Here is a 15,604-nt window from a genome sequence, read left to right as displayed (position 1 = left end):
TGAATAACTTTGGACACACAGTGGGAGAAATGGACATATATTTCAGAGGGGTGCTCAAATCCCAGTTACTTATAAGGCCGTCCCATCAGCCTGCAAGACAAAATCCAGGAGCTTCGGCTGCCACCCTGGCACCCATTAATTTTGGTTCCTTTCTCAGAGCACCCAGGAATCTTGTGTCTCTGCCCCCTTGTCTCAAACTGCATTATCTAGGAGGCGCTAATACCCACTCCCAAAAACTTTCCTCAGACCAGCTAACCGTTGCCTCTCTCCCAGAGAACGCAGGAAAGAACCTGTCTCCCCAAAACTTAGGTGTAATCAAGAGACGCGGGTTGCATCCTCCTCGCATCATGTCCTCGCTCCTTTTCCTGGCACTGCTGGCGGTTCTCTGGTTCTCACAAGGCTCTGGACAAGTGGGAGGTGAGTCCCCACAGTCACTTCACCCCTTTTCTGCTTTCAGTCCCTCTACCTGACTTTTCACCTCCCCTTCCTCATATTCCTTACAAGCTGCTATATTAGGAACGTCGGTAGGTGCCATATACTAGGTCAGGCTATTTATCCATCTAGTCCTCTGTTGTCTGACAGGCAGGAGCTCTGCAGAAAGAGGTCTTTCCCATCAGCTCCTAGCTGATCCTTTTAACTGGAGATGACAGGGGTTTAACCTGGGACGTCCAGCACGTTAAGCAGTGAGCAATGCTGGGCCGGCTCTACCATTAGGAAGTGTGAGGCAGTCATGATTTGGGGTATCATGAAAGGGCAACAGAATTGTGTGATTAGTTTTTATATTTGGCAAGCTGCTTGGGAGACTTTTATCTTTCATTAAGGATTGTATAAATTAATAAATAATGGTGATTTAAAATAACAACAGTGATTTAGATTATTGTGATTTCTTTTTCATTTCCTGGGAGAGGCGTGTGAGAGAGATTTTCTGCCTCATGTGCCAAAGCAAGCCTTGGGTACTACTATGTGCCTTCACTTTGGCAGGGCAGGTGTGTTATGTGCCATCTGCCGCTCCTTCTGAGGCAGCAAAATGTCTTGGGCCAGTTCCGCTCCACCTTCCAGCCACTGACAAAACTCAAAGCTCTTGACTTGCTGAGGGAGGGACAAGGGAAGGCAGCATTTGCTATTCTACCTCAGGGAGAAAAATGTCTTGGACCGGCCCTAGAGCTGTGCTCCATCTCTACACACTGTGGAAAGATTGTACAGTGGTATCTCAGGTTAAGAACTTAATTTGTTCTGGAGATCCGTTCTTAAGCTGAAACTGTTCTTAACCTGAGGTACCACTTTAGCTAATGGGGCCTCCCGCTGCCACTGTGCCACCGGAGCACAATTTCTGTTCTCATCCTGAAGCAAAGTTCTTAACCTGAGGTACTATTTCTGGGTTAGCAGAGTCTGTAACCTAAAGTTTCTGTAACCTGGAGCATATGTAACCCGAGGTACCACTGTATTTGCGTTCTGCCCATTTGCAACTTGAGCTCCAATCTTATATAAATCCAGGCTGCTGGGCACAAGCAAGCCAAACATAGTTAAAGCAACAATTTTTGTTAGGCCCATCAGCGAAATGATATATCCTGGCATCAGCTGCAATGTTGCAGGGGGTCCTGGAGTATTCTGGGGATCTGACTGTAGTGCTCAGCCACTTGGAGCAGAAAACCCCCAGCTGTACCAGCTGTGTGCCTCAAACAGGACACAGGAGAAAATAATATACTCTCCCCTGCCCCCAAAGACGAGTAGGTTGGAAGGGCCATAAGCTCAGTGGTAGAGCAGCTGCTTTGCAGGAAGACGGTCCCAGGTTCAATCTATGCTAGAAGAGAAAGCAGTCTGAAATCCTGGAGACTTGCTACCAGTTAGTGCAGACAGTGTTGAACTAGATGAACCATGGTCTGACTTGGTATAAGACAGCTTCCCATGAACACTTTATTATCTGTTCATTTTCTCTCACCCCTTTGTACTTTTCCCTAAAGCGTTTTTCACTAAAGGCTCAGGGTGCCAGATTTTTCTGATCTCATTCTGTGTTTGGAGAGGATCACAGAATACAAGCAGCCCGAAGTATAAAGCACCACTTTGTGAGAAGGAACTGTAGAGCCACAGAGTTGTGGAATTTATATATCCTGAACTATCTGTTGGCTTTTGACACATACTTTAAGACGCCAGGACTCTTAACCTTCTCAGACCTGTCCTGTGTCCAAATAGTTTTCCATTTACCTAACACGCTCTACCCTCATAAAGACACTTGCATATATTTAGATTTCTAGGCTCTGCAGTCTTAAAACTGAGGATGTATAACCAGAATCCCTTCCCTCGCAGTCACTTTCAACACTTTTTATAGAAAGAAAACTGAAGCAAAAGCCAAGCATACAAAGAGAGAGACTGGAATTGGGCTGAGCTACAATAGGAATCTAGTTAGCTCACTGAAGTCTGAGCCCCTTACTCATAAGAACTTAAAAAGAGCTTGCTGGATCAGGCCAGTGGCCCATTTAGTCCAGCATCCTGTCCTCACAGTGGCTAACCAGATACCTTATTCTCTGCCTACTGTGTAGGATTGCCAGGTAGGGCTTCTTTCTTTCTGCTGTTTTCCTAACTTCCATTCACTTTTCTTCTCTCTATTCCCACACATATTCTCTCTCTCTCTCTCTCTCCATCCAGTGTACAATTTCTAAAATGGGAAGTATCAAGCTTTTATGCCTAATTTTATCTCTGTCTATTATTAAATCAATGTATCTATCCATCTACTCATGGTGCAAATTGTCAAAAAAAAATTTTTTAATGCACACAGTTGTTACTAATGTGTTGCTGAGGATTAATGGGTTTGAGAAAGATCCAGACATCTTTCTTTAAGCTCACACTTCTATTTCAAGGATATCACATTTCCCCTGCAATTAAAAGCATGCATATACAGATCTGGCTACACAGATCTGGCTGACACAAGCCACAAAACCACAGCTCGCCCCTATACACGAAGCCAAGCCAGAGCACAACTAAGTACAGTACAGCCATCTTCTCAGGAAAACTCTTCACAAAGTTCAAGAGGTCAAGACACAAAGACTTTAACAACTAATCCACACCTAATGACCCACCTAAGTGGTACTCAGGATATCACTCAAGAAATCACTCAAGATATCTCTCAAGTAATTAAGGAACAAAAGAAGAAAAGGCACACTAGCCTGGGAACTTCCTCTCTGCCCAGAACATTGGAGGCTATACACCACACCCCCTCTACAGTATTTATAGGAACTCAAACACTGAGATCCTGCTCTGTTCCAGTAACAAGAAGCCGAAAGCACCAGCCTGAAGATGACGAGTGAGACCTCGTCGAAACGTCGCCTAGACACCCCAACTTTTACACGGGAAGACACCCGAGGACACCAAAACCTGCATTCCTGTACCCGTGAAAATCTACGAAAGCATATATATATATATATATATATATATATATATCTCCTACCAATCCCAGAAAATAGGTTTCCTGTCCCTCCCCCACAAGTTAGTTCTTGAATTTAGAGGGCTATGTGAAGTAACGTGACTGCAGAATGGATGTAGCACTATTGCAATTTAGCTTATACAAAGCAAGCAAGGCAACTGAGGCTCACTTTGCAGATCATCAGGGTAAGCACACTGACTGCTACATAGCTAGGTTACCTGCACAAATAAACCATCCTCATGACGGACTGCATAAGTCATGTTATTAAATGTAAGCTGTTTAATAATAGTATCTTTTTATATATTTATTATTCAATATTCTGTGCATTTTATTTTAATTTTGTTAGCTTACAGGACCATTAAAATTTGTACCTCGGTGCAATATAATTTGGGAACTGAGTTTACAAGCTGATGTTAGAGCTACAACATGCAATCTAATTCTTGTACTTTTCCTTGTACTTTCCCATTGTCCCTTTGCTTCCTGTTTTGTGAAACACTTTGCCTGTTGCAGAGCTCTGGAGAATGTAAAAGCTTGCCATTATTTTTTAATTTGGTTGGCCCTAATAAAAGTGGATCTTTGGGGTGGGTGTTTTTTCCAAAACCCAGCTATGGATTTTGGAGGTTTTTTCCTTTCTGGGTCAGCTATAATTAGGCGTGTTACCTTTGGATGTATTGCTACTCACATGGCACCTTCGAGTGTTGCAGTCTAAACATTAAAATAAATATTTTTTAAAAAAAACAACAACAACATGTATGGACATAAACAGGTAGACAGCATTTCTTGTATAAGGCAGCTTTTCAAGCCAAGTATATATTTCTCCACCTGGTGGCCATTGCCAGCATCACAACTTTTCTCATTCAAGTTTGGAAAGGAAGGAAATGTTCATTTTGCTTAAGATACAAAGCTCTAAATATCCCTCTTTTTAACCCTCATGCCCTTCCATACAGAATATATTTAAGCCAAAGTCTCAAGATCTCTTCAAATGAGTGTTACTTCCCATTAACACCCTACCAACTGCTGTCATGCTCACAATTAGTTTTGCAGGAATTAGCAGGTGATAATGTTTATTATCTCCATATTGTGGAAAGTTCCACTGGCTGATTTCACTGGCACTTGCAAAAAGGCTCTTAAAACTATGGGAACAGCATGCCAAAGAAGTTTCTTTCTGGTCCATTTGTAACCCTTCCCGTAATCAGGACCAGTGACAAAGTAGCCTTTCGACATTCGCATATGTGGAATTTCAGCCCCACATTTGAGACTGCAAGTACACAGTCAAGACTCATGGCTATTTTTAAAAAAATACGGTAGCCTAGCAGACAGGGAACACAACTCTGGGACTTTTGTTCAGGCCACCAGTGATTCTGTCATCTGTAAGAGAACCAGGGTAACTGATGGACCCAACTTGCTTCGGAAAGTGAATGACGTGATAATAAGAGTTTTAGAGGGAGTACAACCCTGACTGGAACATGTCGTCTACCTTGGACTGGGAAACTACAGCCGGTGGAACTACAGCCCATTAGAGTGAATGGGGCACTGCCCCACCAAGGTCAAGTTGCCTTCAGCCAGCCCCCATGTGTCTGCCTTCCAAGGGGTGGCACCGGCTGCCAGCCTCTGCTGCTGCTGCTGCTGCTGCTAAGAATCATTAGGAAAGGAACTGAAAGTGCCAATATTATAAAGTGGTTACACAAATCCATGGGTAAATCCTATTTGGAATGCTGTGTACAGTTCTGGTTGCCTTACCTCAAAAAGGATATTGTTGAGTTGGAAGAGGTTAAGGAAAGCGCAACCAAAATAATCAAGGGATGGAACAACTACAGTGGTACCTCGGGTTAAGTACTTAATTCGTTCCGGAGGTCCGTTCTTAACCTGAAACTGTTCTTAACCTGAAGCACCACTTTAGCTAATGGGGCCTCCTGCTGCCGCCGTGCCACCAGAGCACGATTTCTGTTCTCATCCTGAAGCAAAGTTCTTAACCCGAGGTAATATTTCTGGGTTAGCGGAGTCTGTAACCTGAAGCATATGTAACCTGAAGCGTATGTAACCCGAGGTACCACTGTACTCCCCAGTGCGGGAATGTTGCAGCATTTGGGGCTTTTCGGTTTAGAGAAGAGGCGAGTAAAAGGCTAGACGTTTATGAAATTACACATGGCATGGAGAACATGGATAGAGAAGGGGGGGAATCCTTCTGCCAGAGCTCATGGACATCCAATGAAACTGAATTTTGGAGGATTCAGGACAGACAAAAGAACGTACTTCCTCACACAGTACATACACAGTAAAACTACAGAATTTGCCGCCACACGAGGCAGTGATAGCCGCCATCTTGGATGCTTTTTAAAGAGGATTAGACAAGTCCGCTGAGGTAGAGGCTTTCAGTGGCTACAAGCCACAAAGTCCACACTCTGCCTCCCCAGTCAGAGGCAGTACGCTTCTGAATACCAGTTGGTGGCAACCACAGGAGGGAGAGGGCCCTTGCTCTCAGGCTTCCTAAAGGCATCAGGGAGCCTGTGTCTCTCACTTCTCTCCCACCTCAGTGGATATTCCCTGCTGTCAGCCTTTCTCTTCACTGAGCAGCCCCCAAATATCTTTCCCAAAATCTCCAGATATTATTTTGTTTTTATGTGCTCATCGTGATTCATTCTGATTGGAGCCAGTGGGGTTAGCACAACATGCTGGGGTTTTTTGGGGGGGGGGTGTTATGTTCTGTTGTACATCACTTAAATATTGGTTTAATAATAAGCAGTTTTTAAATGGTTTTGAATTTTTAAAAATAATAAAAACAAAAGATTTGGCGTGTTGTTGTTTTTTTTAAAAAAAGCTAGGTTCATATTCTAACAGGTAACCCAATTGTTGTTGATAGCCGTCAACAGATTCAACAGATAATAATTCTTATTCTGTTACAATTTGGTTGGGGGGGTGAAGGTTCTGTGTGGTTTTTTGAGTTCAGATTTAGGTTCAGTCTGACATCCTGCTTGTACACAAACCTAAACAAACAAGCACACGGCAGGAGTCAGAGACATTGCGAGAGTAATGAGGCACAGCTTAAAAATTAGGTTCAGCTGAGGGACATTTGAGAAGCTCGCTAGGAGGAAATGAGCCACGATGCCGAAATTATCTCATTCACCACAGGGAAAAGCAGGACCAGGCCTACCATGAGACAGCCCACTCAGATGGGAGATTTCAAAACAACGTTAAAGGATGGCCAACTGCCAATTATTTAGTTTACTGTGATATTTTCTATCGCCTCAAGAGGAGGAGACACTATTTGAATTTTTTGTTTGAGGCAACAAAGCATCTTGGAGCTTATTGTTAGGGCATAGCTGTCAACTTTCCCCTTTTCTTGTGAGGAATCCTATTCGGAATAAGGGAATTTCCCCTAAAAAAAAGGGAAACGTTGACAGCTATGTGTTAGGGAAGGGAAGGAAGGTATTTTCACCTTCGACTCCCCCATTACAGACACACAGACGTAGCTCTTAAATACGATTGTATATCACTTGCCTCTTTCCCCGGTCTCATTCCCTCGTATCTGTGTAACCACTTATCTTTTCTTCTATTTGCAGTCAGGAATCTGACTGACCCCAAATGTCCACTGCGGAAGAAGAATTTTACAATGCTGACAGGGCAGACGTGCCAGAAGAACTGTGAGCGCCGCAGATGCTCTAAAAGCAGGAAGTGTGAATGTGACGGGGAATGTGGAATGAGCTGCATTTCTACAGGTAGAAACTTGACTACCTAGTCCATACACAGGAAAATTCACAGAAAATCCAGGCATTTACATGCTTCCCAGTCCTTCCTACCTAACTCTGCCCTAGCCACTTTATAGAGATTTCAGAAGTGCTCCGTTACCAGAAAAAAATCCTTTAAACCAGTTTAGAGAACTTGAGACTTCTGATTCCCAAACTCCAAACTTCAGCCATCTGGTTTCATCCCCCATTCCAGAAGAACCTAAGAACCTAAGATTTATGTCAGTTTCAAGATATGTATGTGTTTATTTATATATTGAAAGTTGCTTTGAGTTACTTTGGTTTTTTTTAAAAAAAATCAATAAATTTAATAAATAATCATTCCCAGATCCTTCTCTCCTCCCTGCACATCTCCAATCACATTCCACTTGCAATGATCCCAAGATGCTAGGTCATAGCCTCTCATTTTTCCTTATGAAACAGGTTTCATTCCTCTTCCGGCTCCCATAACTCCAAAACACCACCTAGCCCACACTCACCATCCCATTAGGTGGGAAGAACTGTTTTCTAGTATTCCCAGCCCTGCTCTAGCATCTAGCCTTCCATTTATTCCTTTTCCAGAGGAGTCCTGGTCTCCAGATTCCTTAACCCCTCCTTTGCCCCATTTAAGAAAATTCAATATTCCTGATTGCCAGTTCCCAAAAGATCAGAACTCCTGGTTTTCATCTCTTTCTGTCCATTAGACCTTCCGTTTCCTCACAAGAACCCAGGAGTTCTTCTTCCAACATGGCTCACTAGACCCTGAGAATCCAGGCTCAACTCTTTCCCACAAAATTCAGGGTTCTCATCAGCCACCATCTTTCTTTCTGTATTCTTCCAAGGCTTGAGGTGTGCATGGCCGGTGACAATTGACAATGCTGAGACACAACTGGTCCAGGAATCCACTCTGTTTGGGGACTTAATGGAGGTGACATGCAAGCCTGGATTTATAATGGCTGATGGGCAGGAAGTGGCAGTAAGTCGCTGCCAAGGAGACGCGAAGTGGAGCTTCACTTTACCCTGTGAAGGTAATCAACCATTTCCTACCATTGTCATCAATACCAGGAGGGACCAGGCTCTCAAGCACCTCTTATTCAATCTAGAACAGCCACTGATAACCCTCCACCACTACAGTGCCTCCACCAGATGACAAACAAAACCCAACAATTGGTCTAATGCACCAAGGATACAGACTTATCAAGCATTTTCTTTCTTCCCCTTCCTCTTCTTTATCAGATGCTCGTAACCCACCATCCCACTGCAAATCTCCACCAGAGATCGAAAATGGATCCCATGAAGGGGGCCCTTACAACACAGGAAGGGAAGTGCACTACTGGTGTGACTATGGGTAAGTCAGTTGTTCAGGTTGTGAGCCTGAGGGCAGGGACTGTCTTAGAACTGATTTGTTCTAAGTGGCTCAAAGAGTCTTTCTGGGCTAAAGAGCGTGTTAGAAATGATGTAAATAAAACTATCCTCAACTCCATCACTTACTCCAACCCGCTGATCAGCATACACATCCCATTTTATTTTATTTGTGGCGCTGTGGTCTAAACCACTGAGCCTAGGGCTTGCCGATTGGAAGTTCAGCGGTTTGAATCCCTGCAACGGGGTGAGCTCCCATTGCTTGGTCCCAGCTCCTGCCAACCTAGCAGTTCGAAAGCACGTCTAAGTGCAAGTAGATAAATAGGCACTGCTCCAGGGGGAAGGTAAACAGCATTTTCATGCGCTGCTTTGGTTTCGCCAGAAGCAGCTTAGTCATGCTGGCCACATGACCCAGAAAAACTGTCTGTGGACAAACGTCGGCTCCCTCAGCCAGTAAAGCGAGATGAGCACCACAACCCCAGAGTCATTCACGACTGGACTTAACTGTCAGGGGTCCTTTACCTTTACCTTTATCATACCATTCTCATGCAAAAACACCACTGAGAGTGTCTGAACATATATATAATGTTACAATTTCATAAAACGAGGTAGAACAATAAAAAAGTCAGTCAGCTGTTTTTAAAAAGCATAAAAACATTGTCTGCCTCAAAATATAAATCTAATAAATACTATCTCATATCTGGCCTCAAGCGGAAAGCTACTGAATACTTCCTTCTGATTTCTTCTTCTTCCTACCTCACAGATATCGCCTAGAGGGACCCAGTTCTCTTTTATGCCAAGAGAATGAGGAATGGTCACATGCAGCCCCAACCTGCCACCGTAAGTAGTCAAGATTATTGGGGTAGAGGACCGAGCTTCTTTCTGGCCGCTTGATTAGTCTTCAGTAGTGTTCTATTCCTTGGTAACACAGATCCACACATTTTACCACATATACCTCAAATAAACCAGAAAAAAACTCCACCTGGAAGTACATTATAAGTTCTGAGTCAAAGGCCAAGCAACTTCTGCCTTTACCAACCAATAGGCTGATATATTCATCCATTCACACATACATATGCTGACCTACCCAATAAAGCATCCGTCATCCTTCTATACTTCACTCCATATTTATTTCTCTGTTCATAAATCCAAATAAACACCCATCCATGAGTTCTCTATCTGTACATCCTTTCCATCCATTTACACACACACACACACACACACACACACACACACACACACACACATACTTAGAATACTTTTCTTTTTCTCTCCCTAGCTGTGACCTGTTCCCGACCCCCCAATATTGCTGAAGCAACCCTGGTTGCTGTGCACCAGTCTGAATACCCCGTGGGAACTGTCATCTATTACTTGTGTAACAAGGACTTCCTCTTAGATGGCTCTAATCGAGTGGTTTGCCTGGAGAATGGAAACTGGTCCCAACTACCCTACTGCAGAGGTACTTTCCTCCTAATCCCCACTGCTTTTTACATACTCACAATTACTTTATCAACCCAGCCATTATATTCCATACCAGCATCCCCATTGTCTTTGAGGTTCCAGATGGTGAAAAGCCAATGGGTCTGTCAACCATACTTAACAGGCTTTGTTTCTTACCCTTACCAGCCCGCTGTCCCATCACTGCCAAGAGAAGCCGGATGATCTACCAAGGGCGTAAGCTCTGGGTCTATGAGATCCCTGATGGTCTGGTTCATCATGGAGAAATTGTCACATTTTTCTGCCGTAGTGAGAACAAGACCTGCAGTTTTACGGCCGACAGCCAGTGTTTCGATGGTGTGTTGAAGATGCCCGACTGCTACGATGGTGAGACAGAAAACAACCCTGCACAAAACAACATTGGGTGTTAAGTTTTGGTAGACTGGGGGCAGGAGACTGGAACTGTTACGAATATTATTGCTTTATGCTCTTGGGAGGCAGGTCTCCACAAGCTAGTCTCTCTTGCAATATATCTCAGAACATTGAGCTCATGACTGGCGCGGTATGTGCCATATTCCAGGCACTGTCCTCGATTTGGGGCTCCACTTCCAGATTTCATTGTGGAGAAGTTCAGTTCCTCATTAAAACGAACTTGAAGTCTGACAAGTATATAAAAAAAAATTCATCCCTCTAACACCAAAATTGTGCAATCAGCACGCAAAGGAACCGAAGTACACTTGAGTAATTAACCGCAATTATAGAACCGTTCGTTTCTGATCAAAGAGCTTGAGATGGGATTGGGAAATGCATAGCATAAAATCTTAGTATTCCTATTTTAGATATTCTGCTAGCTTCACAGAGGATTTGACCACCCCCTGTTTGAGGGATGGGGGACACCATACATAGTCAAGAGGGTCCATTTTCATTAAATTCCAACCCTCATTGCAAACAGCTTTACTGATTCCCTTCTCTTTCTTCTTACAGAGCCTACCTATCTGCAGTACCACCTGTTTCCCAAAAGAGTTGTATCTGAAATACCTGCTTGTTGAGCACACCTTCAACCCATACATTCCCCAATGAGATGATTCCTTCTCTTCTTGTTCTGGCTCAGCAGGCCTCTTGGAAGTGCAGAAAAGACAGATGGAAAAGAGGCAATCAACACAAGCAAATAGGAAACCAGCCACATTTGAAACAGAGATCGGGCCTGGGAATTTAAGTATACTGATGGCCAACAGCTAGCTATTTTATTGTACTCTATTTATTTTCTATCTTTGTTGCTCCCCAGATGAGCAAGAGATCCCTTTCAGGTCATAAAAACATGCAAGTCAATTTCCTATGTACCCCTTGTTTTTCTCCATTCATCAAGCTGTATGGCTGGATTGACAAATCAGTGCCAACATGATACCACTGGAGGGCTTTTTAAACATGAAGGCAGCTTCATGCAGTAGTTTTTATATAGTGTGTCAAGCATTCAGTACACTTCACATAAATTATTTGCAGTGATTCTACCCATAGCCCTGGAAGGTGAGATTTGAATTATCCATTATATACGAGGGGAGGGCTGAGTCTGAGTAAACAGTGAATGGCTAAGGTTACCCAGAGAGTATATGTGGCTCAAGGAAGTTAATCTGTACCAAGGACTTCTGATCTTATACAGTGGTACCTCGAGTTACATACGCTTCAGGTTACATACGCTTCAAGTTACAGACTCCACTAATCCAGAAATAGTACCTCGGGTTAAGAACTTTGCTTCAGGATGAGAACAGAAATCGTGCTCTGGCAGCGCGGCAGCAGCAGGAGGCCCCATTAGCTAAAGTGGTCTTCAGGTTAAGAACAGTTTCAGGTTAAGAACAGACCTCCAGAACGAATTAAGTACTTAACCCGAGGTACCACTGTATTGCAGTTCATATCTTACGAATTATGCTACACCAGCTTTCTGTATGCTTAGAAAATATTCCTCCACCACGAAAGGGATTGTATTCAAGTAAATTAAAAAGGGGTAAGGAAAAGAGTTTAAAGTTGCAATCTTATGCATTCTTACTTGGAGTAAACATAAATTAACTTGATGAGGGAGGCTTACAATGCAGTCCTACACATCTCATCAGAAGTATGTCCCATTGAGCTGAACGGAGCTTACTCCCAGGGAAGCTGATGTAGAACTGCAGCCTTCTTTCTTACAACTCATCCACAGAACTGAGCTGTGCAACAGGCAAAAAAACTGAACATAGCCTCAGATTGGTGGTGCTACAGGAAGCAGGCTGGAGCCAATCGTAACAATGGGCAGGTGCAACATTCATCCCAGGCCCCGAGGCCTTGTGACATGGGGCTGTGTATGAAGAGAATGGAAACATAAGGCAACTGAAAAACAAGCCTGGAATGAGGTTTACAGCTGATGCTACTGAATACTCGTGTAAATTGATTTGTACATAATAAACGGCACTTGTTATACAACAGTGTGAACTTGTGCTCACCATGCAACAGAGAGAAACAAAACAGACCTCTGAGGTGCACTGGTCATGCTGCTGCAGATGGTTTTAGAGTTGTCACTCTTTCTAGCAGGGTTTTTCCACAGATGAAATTAGGGAAATCCCCATCACTTGGGTGGGTGGCACTGAAACTCTTTAATGTAAGCAAACCTCGGCTCCCATCCAAAGTGGCTGTCCGCCATGTTTTGATAACCTGGGGTGTCATTAAATGGGACCCAGGTGAATGTCATGACCTGAGACCCACTGCGATCAACACAGCAGGTAGGCATTTCTGATCATACCTTGCTTTCCCAGCACTGACATGTCTGCTCTAAGTCAGTTTCTAATTACAATAGCTTGCAGTCTGCTATCAGCAGGTAGAAGGACACCAAGAAGAGCTTGTGCCAATTCGGAATGCAGGGAATCCACAACAAATTCAGATTTTACCATTCTAACAGGACTACAAATGTAGCCCATACCACTCTAACTAGGGCAAGGCCTACAAGTAGCACTGTCTTGAGGGCCCCCTGAACTGAGGGCTCTGGCTGCATCTGCATACCCTCCAACACTTCTCCAGTGAAAACAGGGGTGTCCCATTCCATAATTTTACTATTTATACCCCCATACATCTTCCTGCATTACCCCAGCCACTCTGGGCAGCTTCCAACATATATAAAAAGATAATTAAACATTAAAAAATTTTTAAAAAAACTTTGCTATACAGGATTGTCTTCAGATGGCTTGGGGGCCGGATAACTCCCTACCTTCCAACATTTCTCCAGTAAAAATAGGGACACCCTAAGGAAAAGTTGGACATTCTGGGATCAAATCAGAAACTGGGATGTCTTATCTAAATGAGGGACATCCCTGGAAAATATGGACACTGGGAAGGTCTACTTCTGTTGAATTTCTGCATTTCATGTAGCTCTTAAAAGACAAAGGAGCACTACTTGACAGGGATGCAGCAATTTGAGGTTACTGGCTACCATTCACATGTACCTTCTTCTCTCCACTCTATGCTTTTTGGCCAACCATTTTGCCAGTTCAAGGGGAGAGAGGCTAGGCCGAGATTTAGACTGACTGGGGCCAAGCATATTTCAGCCTGATGAAAATGTGGAAGGGAAAACCATATGTCTTGTGCCTCCATTTTTAAGCTCCTTTACAAATAGAGACGGGAAACATTTAGCAGTCCCCTTTCTGTCACAAAGTGCTCCCCAACCCCTTCCTGGCTTGTTGCTAGACAACAGGCCTATTTCCCCCTGGAGCCTTAGCAATGGTGACAGGGGTTGGGGTGCGACACCAGCGCCTAAATTGAGAGAAATATAAGGAACATGGGGCCTGGGGTGGGTGGTGGGGTGAGTCTCTGAGGAGGGCCTTAAAGTTCCCACAAAGATCTGCAAGTGAGGTCAACTCAACCCCTTAGATTAACAAAGAGGTGACAAGATGTTGGGTGGGAACTGGATTTCACCTCACTACTTAACGTGTAGAAAAGGGAGGCAGCAAATCTAAAGACTATACAAACCCAAAAGCAACAGAAAACCAGGAAATTTAGTATTGAGTATGATGCCTTTCAGTGAGTCCTACCCAGTGCACTTTGAGCTACAGTGGCTCTAGTTTCAAACCCATGTCACTGGTTATCAAAGTTACTATTACAGACTTGAAAAGACATCAGAACTGTTTGACTGAGAAAATCATGCATAACCACAGAATAAAGCCATTGGGACTAAATATGAAGGAACATTTCAATAATCACCATCTTCAAATATGTTCATTATTGCTCACAAACCAGACAAAGAAAACTTAGGGCTCATCCAGTCAACCTATTTGTTAAGCATTCATCCTGATTTGCTTGGGTGAATTGGTGCTTCCAGACTCTCATCATTTTGGGGAAGGATGCAATCACATCCCTGCAATTGCAGGTTGCACAATTATAGTTGATTTGGAGGTCTTGCAGAGCAAACCTTCTTCCCCCAAAGGTCAGAGTTCTTTGCAATGAGGAAAGTGATGGGAAAATGCACCGGAAAGTGAGGGATAACACTTGCTTTGATGCAATGTCATCTAACCTCACTTGCAAACAATTCAGAATCAGTGGCGTAGCGTGGGTTGTCAGCACCCGGGGCAAGGCAAGTAATTTGCGCCCCCTAACCCGTGGATTTGCGCCCCCTAACCCTAACCCCCAGATGTTGCGGCCGGTGCGGCCGGCCCCCCCTGCACCCCCCACGCTACACCACTGCCACAAAGTAGTGCGAGGCTTAATCACATGGCGGGGAAGAAGGCAGCAACTGGGTCCCGGGGGCGTCTCTGATGTGACTTTACGGGCACCATTTGCAAGCGGGGAGCGGCACCCCATCCGCGCGAGCGCGCCCCCAGACGCAGGAGCCGCGCAGGCAGGGCTGGGGGCTGAGGCGCCAATGGAGGGGAGATGAAGGGCCTGCGAAGCCCTCGAGCACCAGAGAGCTGCTCCTGGTTTCGCGGGGGGGGGGGGGCTCGGCCGGGGGCGGCAGCCCTTTTGTCCGCAGGATGGCAGCGGCGCCACCGGCCAGCCCCATTACCGGCCCGGCCAGCCTCCCGGGGCGCCAGGGCTCCGCCGCAACTAACACCTTCCCTCCAAAACTGGGCTGGTCGGATGTAGTTCTCTCCTGCGCTCAGCTCTGCGCTGGGCGGCCGCTGCATTTTCCCTCCCCCAGATAGTCCCTCCCTCGCTCTCTCTCCGCTCCGCAATGCACGCCTGGCACCCTCCCCCTCCACAGTGGGCGGCGACCCGGCAGCTCGGATCAGATTCGCACAGCCAGCACTGTGAGAGAGAGAGTGAGCCAGGACCAGGTAGGGGCAGAGAGCTCCGAGTGCGCCCCCAAAAATGTTGCGCCCGGTGCGGCTGGCACCCCTTGCACCCCCCACGCTACGCCACTGTTCAGAATGAATTCAGAATGAATTAAATAGCCACTGTCTACTAATCCTCCCTGTCCCTGCAAACAAATAAAAATGAATGCTCAATCAACAGGCTGCCCAAAGCTTATGGGGCACTTAGATTATATCCAGTCTTTATGGAGCATTTGTTCTGATTTGGTTATGGGGAGGTTATATGACACTGAGCAGTCATTCCAATTTGCTTATGGGGTTTGCATTTGTCTTCCCATTAATTCCCATCTCACATTTTTCAAGACATTTCCCTGTCACTTTCCTAGCTGCAAAAAGTTGGT

At 44.8% G+C, this 15,604-nt stretch overlaps 1 protein-coding gene across 1 annotated transcript; it reads left to right on the top strand.

The window, feature by feature from the left end:
• The first annotated feature begins 79 nt into the window (after positions 1 to 79).
• LOC309327848 (beta-2-glycoprotein 1-like) lies at positions 80 to 12,390 on the top strand. Its single transcript, XM_081837423.1, has 8 exons — positions 80 to 417; positions 6,979 to 7,134; positions 7,983 to 8,168; positions 8,377 to 8,488; positions 9,266 to 9,342; positions 9,782 to 9,961; positions 10,129 to 10,326; positions 10,924 to 12,390. The coding sequence occupies exons 1-8, from the start codon at positions 348 to 350 to the stop codon at positions 10,986 to 10,988; spliced, it is 1,044 nt and encodes a 347-aa protein (XP_081693549.1). The 5' UTR covers positions 80 to 347; the 3' UTR covers positions 10,989 to 12,390.
• Positions 12,391 to 15,604: the final 3,214 nt, after the last annotated feature.

This window comes from Podarcis erhardii, assembly GCF_964252035.2.
Source record: "Podarcis erhardii genome assembly, chromosome: 13".
NCBI classification, from domain to species: Eukaryota; Metazoa; Chordata; class Lepidosauria; order Squamata; family Lacertidae; genus Podarcis; species Podarcis erhardii.
The sequence above is the reverse complement of the archived record's forward strand: the minus strand, read 5'-3'. Positions and strand labels throughout refer to the sequence as shown.